At 37.4% G+C, this 8,749-nt stretch overlaps 2 protein-coding genes across 2 annotated transcripts; one reads left to right on the top strand and one right to left on the bottom strand.

Moving 5' to 3' along the window:
* Nucleotides 1-1,058: 1,058 nt before the first annotated feature.
* LOC104096064 (NDR1/HIN1-like protein 26) lies at nt 1,059-2,346 on the top strand. Its single transcript, XM_009602358.4, has one exon. The coding sequence runs from the start codon at nt 1,193-1,195 to the stop codon at nt 1,838-1,840; it is 648 nt and encodes a 215-aa protein (XP_009600653.1). The 5' UTR covers nt 1,059-1,192; the 3' UTR covers nt 1,841-2,346.
* A 4,480-nt stretch (nt 2,347-6,826) lies between these two features.
* On the bottom strand, nt 6,827-8,217 carry LOC104096063 (uncharacterized). The gene has a single exon (XM_009602357.4). The coding sequence runs from the start codon at nt 8,042-8,044 to the stop codon at nt 7,205-7,207; it is 840 nt and encodes a 279-aa protein (XP_009600652.1). The 5' UTR covers nt 8,045-8,217; the 3' UTR covers nt 6,827-7,204.
* Nucleotides 8,218-8,749: the final 532 nt, after the last annotated feature.

Genomic DNA, 8,749 nt, shown 5'->3' with positions numbered 1-8,749 from the left:
TTCTAAGGATATGCGATACAATTCGATATAAATCGTGTAGAAAAATAGAGATACGTATATTATTGACTATGAGAATGCAAATAGTGGGCAATAAGAATGAATGAGATAAAGTAAATCAAACACAAATGGATATCTTTCAATCTGAGAAGTGATTTTTTTTTGGTCTCTGTCCTTTAACTTACAAGGATTCCCCCTTTTATAGAAGAGGATAATTACAAAAAACAATAAAATAAAACATATAGTGGAAGGCCCATGATGACTTGTCTCTTCCTTGATTCCCGCCAAGATTCTCTCTCTTGGTGCGGTCGCAACGGCTCTTGTATGTGAGCTCGATACTGGCTCGAGCTCGTTACTGGGTCGGGCCTTTCGGTCTTGGCTCGAGTCCGACCTTCGAGATGGGCGTCGCGCATTTCCGACCTCGAAGCAGTGCCTTGCGGATCGATTCGGCCACGGGCTCGATAGGGTTATCGAGCCGACTCCTCGATCGACCTTCGGGCTCGAGGCTCGTTAGTACCGACTTCGGAGCTCACTCCCAAAAATCTCATTCCGACTTTTTAACACTCGAACTCGATCGAACGTAGGAAGGCCGAAATCTATTTCGACCGCATACAGGTCTATTTCTTAGTTCAAGATCCCTTTTACTAAATGAAATCAAAGAATTAGTAGATCTGTTCTGCTCAAAATGAAAATGGGCAAGGGTTATGAACTTATAATCTGATGATTGAGTCGATTCCATTTAATTAAGTTATATGCACGCATAATATAATAAAAAATTTACACCATCGTTGTAATTTTTCTAAAAATTACCAATCAATGCTCTTAAATAAAATCATCAAGAATTAATCTAATTGTATAAGTATATTTTTTACACTATCAGTCCGTACATAAATTAAACTCAAAAATTAAATCACCGTATTAGCAGAAATGAAAAGAGAGCACATTCCAGAAGTTAGTAGGATTTCTCAGCTACTTTCCACTAATATCATTTCACTTAATTAGTCAATACCCCATGCGGAGCAGTCAGTCAAAAGTAGCCAAGCACAAAATAATTGCTGCTCTTTCTACTTCTAACAACACTCCTTATATTTAACCTCCTCACTTCCTTTCCTTAGCCTTGTGAACTTACCCCTTAGGCCCTTTACACCAATTCTTTCTTTGGTTATTCTCTCTTCTTAATTTCTTTGCTCGGCAGATGTCTCCAATTGATGTAAGATCTCCAAAACATTGTGACGAGAAAGGGTATAACTTCAGCGTAGAAAAAGTACTCCCAATTAAGAAGTTATTCTTTGGCTTCTCTACCATTTTCCTCTCTATTCTATCATTTATCTTTCTTCTGTATCTCACTCTCCACCCAACGAAGCCCAACTTTACTCTGAGAGAAGCTGATATTTATCAACTCAACCTCTCAGGTCCACGCCGACTTCTCAACTCCTCCATTCAACTCACACTAGTATCCAAGAATCCAAACAAGAAAGTAGGAATATACTACGATGAATTGCAAGTGTATGCTTCTTATAAGGGCCAGCAAATTACTCTTTACACTTCTCTTCCTCCATTTTATCAAGGACATGAAGATAGTAATTTTTTGTCTGCCTCTTTGATTGGGAATGGATTGCCAGTGGATCCTTCTTTTGGTTATGAGGTGCAACGTGACCAAAGTGCTGGAAAATTGGTAATGAATTTGAAAGCAAGTGGTAGGTTAAGATGGAAAGTTGGAACTTGGGTTTCTGGAAGGTATAGGTTCAATGTAGATTGTGTTGCTATTATGCCTTTTGGACCTTCCTTACCAGCTGGTCCCCTCACTTTTAGACAAGGAGCTCAATGTTCTACCACTCTTTGAAGCTTGAAGCAATAATTTATTACTACATACTCGGGTTTGAGCCTAGGAAATGGAGTGCTCTTCAGTAGGGAGCGCTAAAACCTCCATATATACTTAGTAAATTTGAATTAGTAGGGTCAAATGGGTTCGATTAAAGACCGGATGCTTGATGAAGATAATATATTTACGCAATTAGCGTGGAATATACACGCTAAATTCGGTGCACTAAACTCCCGTTATGTCCGGGGTCAGAAAAAGGGCCGGACCACAAGGGTCTATTTGTAACAGTCTTACCCTGCATTTCTGCAAGAATGTTGTTTCCACGGATCGAACTCGTATACAAGCTAAGCCCTTCCACAATATCTTTTTCTTTCTTTCCTTTTTTTTTTTTGGGTATGGTTGTAAATCTTGATTAGAATTGGAAAGTTATTGTTACTTTGATGTTAATATATTGTGAATCAGTCTAGTAAAAGTAATGCAAAGATAAGTGGGAAGTTAGAAATAAAAGGGTTTTTTTAGCTTGTTTATCTTATCTTGTAATTTCTCTTTTGTAGAGTAGATTGATGATGGTGGAAAGATAAATGAAATTTGTAGTGAGAGAGGCCAGTGGATGACCAAGATTAGATTGATATGTCCCATATTTGCCGCTTCAATAATATTTACAGTAGAAAGCTATTAGACGAAATCATATCATATATATGCTGGCTGTGTTGGTGATAAGAAACCAGATACCAGAGGCAGAAAGAGAAATTTATCGCTTCCTTTTGCCAAGGAATCTCATTCAAATTCTGGTGCCCAGTGCTGACGAGTTTAGGCTAGATAGGATTGGCTGTGAAGACAACTTCTTGTAGAGAAGCACGAGAGAATTTAATAATCCCAATCCCTAGCTAACTATTGGTAAAAGGATTATTACACGAATATATATTTAACACAGCAGGTAGATTAACTTTATTTTACAAGTTACTAATATCATTTGTTTATGATCAATTTAAATTATTGATAAAAGTGAAAGATGACTTGTATTTGGGTGTGATATTGAGTATGTAAAACGGGCATCCAGAGATGTGGACCTCTCTTTCTTCCAGGTTTTAGGCCTTCTTTAACCTTTTACAATGTTGAATTTTCTTTGGTTTTAGGCCTTCTTTAACCTTTTACAATGTTGAATTTAAGAAAATGTCTTTTTTTAGATCCCTTATGTGTAAAAGTAAAGCTTCCATGTGTAAAAAAAAAAAAAAAAAGATAGGATCATAAAACTAAAAACAAGTTTGATTGACCCCCTCTTCTTCTGTCACCCCAATCGAAGTGGCTAAAAGCCACATACATATACATACTCGTCTCTTCTCAATAGTTTTTCCTACTTTTCCGCTGTTTGGTTTATTCATTGATTTATGATGGTTGAAATGACTGCACCCAATAAATCAGCTCAATCAAGGAAACATTTAAGACCGCTACATTATATTTTAGTTTTGATAAGCTAATTTTATATATATCCAACACATAATTTTGTTTTGTGCCTTTGAGCTCACATAGAGCCTTTGGTTATACCGCACCCGAAATTTGATTGTTGCAAATATAGCTTATTAAAGCCACTTACTCCCAAGTCCCAACTGTTCACAAACTTAAAAGCTACAGGACATGTACATCTTTTTGAGATGGATTTGGGGAAGTTTCCCCATGACAATTTAGAACTACAGCAAGGAAAAGAACTATGACCACCAATGTTGCTTGAGACTGCACTTCCATGACCCAGACACAATAAAAACGTTAACTCGCGTGATACTATTACTGAAGAGATTAAAGATGTAAGATGCTGATATATAGAACAACCAACAGGCAACAGTCGACGATTTCCACTAAACACTGCGTAATTTTTATTTTTTTCTGTGGGGTGTTAATACCCAGAAAACAGAAAATGACAATCACAATAAGTGCCTCTTGCAAATAGCTGCAAGACATCTTGCCAGTCACTTCCCTAGCACTAAAATCAAGCCCCAGAAAAGGTAAGCACTTCCTTCCTTCTAACCACTTAGGTTTCCAATACTAAAGTTATTCGTTTGACACAGGTTTCCTATTAGGTATAATTTACTCGTAGTCCTGTGTCTCGGACATCACACTGATCTCACAATGCAAATCTGCCCGACAACAAACCTCTTACTCATGATATATGGTTTGGCATTCTCGCCAATCCAAAAAACAAAAATCAATCAATAAACATAAAAAAAGAATACTCCGTGTAACCATTTCCACGGTTTAACTTGAGCTCATAACAACACTATATTCAATATGACCACACAAATAGCATCAGAGAGAAATTCACTATTTTAAAACTGGAGGGATTCAAAACTAAAATTCTCCAGCTCTTCAACCCAATAAGAGTTATTCCTCACACTTATTTCAACTCGTTAAAATCCATTTGACTACTCATTTGATCTATTCCCGATCTATCCAATTCAGGGGAAATAATGTTCAAAGTTTCTAATCCCAATCATGACCAGCAGCAGATACTTTTACAAAAATTTACACAAATGTTAAATATCAAAGATGCCGTAACAAGGTAAGCAAGGATAAGAGCGAGGAGTTACGGGTCACATATGCAGAAAAAGAAGCCAAGGCAAAAAGACGAGAAGAGAACGCTACCTTAACAATCAGGCTTAGTTTAACCGTCCAGGATAACTCATCCTACACTTTACCAAAGCCCTTAGAAAAAAGAAGAGATTCACAGATGAAAAGATCGGAAAGATGCCCAAAGATGTTAACCTGAATCAGCCTAACATTTTGGGAACCTAGGGCAGGAGAAGCATTTGGAGGGATCCTAAGAAAGTGAACTTTAATCCAATTGTCCAGTATGTGTTTCCATCCTCAGCGTGTTACATAACAGATAATAAAGAAATCTCATTACGTGAATGAAGAGAACTTGCTCTACAGCACCAATTTACAACAACTAGGAATTTAGGAGCATCTTCAGCTAAGAAAATGCTTATGAGTTGCCTATTAATCACAACATTTTAAGGCCATGAGAGGCCTTGAAGAACTCAAAATCCTCAAATTGGTGTCAATTAGAGGAGCAACACACTCAAAGAATTATATAAAGCCTAACTAATACTAATTCTTTTCATACACCATCGGCAACATTATCTACTTTTATGCTAATTAAGCCACAAAACTAGGGCAGCCCGGTGCATGAAGTACCAGAATTCATGCAAAGTCCAGAGAAGGGCTGCACCCTAAGAATCGAATGTTTATTTCCCATTCCTTTACTCCCTAATTCCAGCCTTTTCTACCTTTAATGGTGTCAACCATACCTATTTTCCTCTAAGAAGTAGGTAAGGATCTTACAAACCAAAGGTGGTGTTCTATTGAGCAAAAGAAAAAGTTTAAGTGAGTGCATTACATACTCCGCCTAAAATAGTAGGACTTTGGGGAAGTGCATGCCAGAAGAAAGAAACTTTGAAGTAGAAGGGATGACTAGACTAAATTTCCTATCCTGGGAAAAAATGCATGATATTCAAAAACAACAAAAAGGGGCAAATCATATTTTTTTCTCAAGAGATTCAAAAAAACTACAGAGTTACAACCTTGAAACAAAGATGTATTGTTTATACCTTGAACGTTCGGTATTAAGCCTTCTCAAATTTTATCACTAGCACCCCCAATATTATAACTCCGAAGTAACCATGATTCAGTTATGCTGGAAAACCAATAAGCCCAAGATAATGAAAGAACATAGACCTCGATTCTTCATTATGCCTGTCACCTCCTAAACAAGCAAAAACATAAAAGCACAGGCACCAAATGAGTGGCTGCAAGATGTCATATTAGCATCAGGCAACACACTCCATGTGGTTTGAACATACAAAACTTATATTCCGCAACACAAACAAAACGCTGTATTGGCTAAACAGAATTTTATGTAGGGATTAGTTTTCCTTATATGGCGAACCAAATGCCCCCTAACAGCTCTTTTCTAGGGCTCACACATATGATGAGGTTTATCAACCTCTTGTATATGACCATGCCCAAACATTAATAAAACTCATTACTTTATCAAAAATAAATGATGAATATGATGTCCTATAAACATTTTCTCTATATAATCTTTTCCTTTCTAAACCTGCCCGAGTACTGACAGATTCAGCATTGTACCCACCAGCAAAATCACTCTTTCACCAGCCCTGTTGTTCATAAGACCTTGGCCAATGGCCACCATGCACTTTTAAGCCCCCCCCCCCCCCCAAAAAAAAAAAAAAAAAAAAAAAACCTAGAAGAACCATCTGCTGCTGCAGATTTCAACTCATGTGGCAGCTACAATAGCAGAGTTAAACAAGAAGCAATATAAACCCCGTAAAGAAAAAATTTCAATGCAGGTCGTAGGTCAGGACTAGACCCCTAAACTTGTTTGATCCAGGTACTGATATTTGTTTGACTACCTGAATCAAGATGAAAGTGTGCCACTGAAATTGAAATAGATCGCCTGCAATTAAAGTCAGAAGGATCCAGGATTTAAATTCTATGAGTACAATTTTAAAGTTTTTAGCATTGGACCCATTATATTTTTAAAGTTATGGGTTCAAATCTACTATTTTTGCAATTTTAATGAATTTTTACTTACAAATTTTTACTCCGCGTCGAAAGCTATGGGTTCAGTTGAACCCGTAGTTAATACACTACATCCGCCTCTGATTAAAGTCCTTAACGTAAAATTGCGACATCTAATTTAGAATTCCCAGCTACCTGAAGCCATCCCCTCAATTGCAAGACAAAGTATATTCAACATAAAAGGTCACTATATCCTTTGGCTCTACGACATACCTTAAGCTCATTTTGGACTTACCATGAATTTAGTAATGACTCCAAAATCCGCAACCCAAAAAATATACATAGAGGAAACATATATAGAAGAGCATATAGGCGGAAAATCCACCTACAATACTAAAGTGATCATGGGTAACTAACACGAAAAATTAGACAAAGAAATCATCTCAAGTGGTAGGAGACAAGCTCACCCACTACAACAAGCACACATCTATTTATCTTGGCTGAGAGCTGTTAAATGTCAAGTTACTTCCACTTGGACGCACCATAAAGTACAATGCAATTGGAGTTTCAAATGACATCCTGTTCTTCTCAGGATAATACAAGGAGCTCTTGCCGTTAGAAAGATATACACGCATTAAGTACTAAAACCTCAATAACTGACATGGATATTAACATTAATATAGAAAGTTAAATCAAGAATTCTTCTATGTAATTTGTATTTAAATATCCTATAAAGTATACCAAACGCAACCCAACGTCCTGAGAAGCCATCCTTATTATTAAACCATCTGGCAATCAAAATTCAATCTTGGAAGGAGAAGAGCTCAAACTCACCTCCCACATAAGTGATCACAACGAATCAGCATCGACCCACTTCCAGTAATGCTTTTTACATGAAACTGCACCATCAGCGAGCATCCTTTCACTAGAATCTCCATATTCATCGGTCTCTTCAGTGCAAAACTCCTCTTCAGGCAAACCGTCCACTACAGCATCCACTGTATGCAACACATAACAAGCAGGCAATCCAGGATACGATGCTGAAACCCTTTCTTCCACCTTCTTCGAGTATGAATTTGGCAAAATCTTAACAATTGTTGAACCAAGCTCTTCTTTTACTGCACGAAACACCGCATCTTCAACGGTCTCACCAGGCTTCATCTTTTCAGATAACGGCCGGCCCCGGCGTCTATGGGCGCCGTTAGACAATTCTTGGTGTGATTCAACAAGGACTTTATTGTCTTTTCCAATAACCCGAACAACCATCACCTCCACGGTTCGAACCGGAGGGGTGGAATCAGCCAGCAAAGTCTCCCCTTCAGATAACTCGAGCCAGAGGTTATTAACGTTCTTGGTGCCCGGTTTAACACCCCAAGAGGAAAAAGAATCGGAAGGCAAACGCGGCCTTAGCCAATCGGAGAGGGACTGTGGGTTAGGGAAGGGGTGAGTGGTAGGGTTACGAAGGTTGGTGGAAGAGGGGTTGGACATAGTGGGATTTCTGACGAATCGACGGGGGTTTAAAGGGAAAGAAATAAGTGGGGTGAATTTGCGGATAATAGAAGTTGTGGGGTTAGAAGAAGAGAAGAAAATGAAGAGAGAAAAGGCAGTGAAGATAAAGTCAGGGAAGGAGGTGGGTTTTTTGTGGAGGTGATGCTGATGCGGTTGTTGTGGTGGTGGCTGAGAAGACATGTCAAGTAGTTGTAGTGAATAATGTGGAGAGAGTTTCGATGAATTGGGGAAGTTCCATGATTGATATGATAGGAATGAAAGAGGAAGGAAGGGTTAATCGTTTGGGGGAATTAGAGGTTGATATCCATTGTTCCTTTTGGGATCAAAGAAATTTAAGGTGGAGTATTGCAATAAATCCAAAAAACAAAGTTTGTAAAAGATATTTTTTATTTTGTCGCAATTATTTTATTTTAATAATAATTGTTGAAAAAGGATATTGTTAATTTTGCAACTCTGTTTGTTCGGTCTGCTTTCTCTTTGTGCAAATTTATTCTGAAACTCTGTCTGTTTGGTCTGTTCTTTTTTTAAAAATAATTAAAAATATTTTTGAATTCTGAAAAAATTCAACTACTTTAGTATTTTCCGAGTAACTCTACAAAATTAAGTGGATGAAAGAAATCAACTATTTTAGTATGTTTTTGTCTTCGTTGAAATTTAAACTCAAATCTGTAAAATTTGCAACCATCTAGTTGATCATTAGGTGTGTAATTTTTGACCATATTTGTATTTTTCACTACTTTTTATTATTTAGTATGGAGTAACAAACTTTACACATGCACATGGATTTCTGCTAAAGAATAAAGGGTAGTTTAGTCATTTCACACTAACTGGTTAGCTGTTAAGAAAGCTAGCTTTGCCGTTATTTGTAAGGTTGTTAGGATTCCT

Source organism: Nicotiana tomentosiformis, chromosome 3 (genome assembly GCF_000390325.3).
Source record: "Nicotiana tomentosiformis chromosome 3, ASM39032v3, whole genome shotgun sequence".
In the NCBI taxonomy this organism is placed as follows: Eukaryota; Viridiplantae; Streptophyta; class Magnoliopsida; order Solanales; family Solanaceae; genus Nicotiana; species Nicotiana tomentosiformis.
Note: the sequence above shows the minus strand (reverse complement) of the source record. Positions and strands in the feature narration are given on the sequence as shown.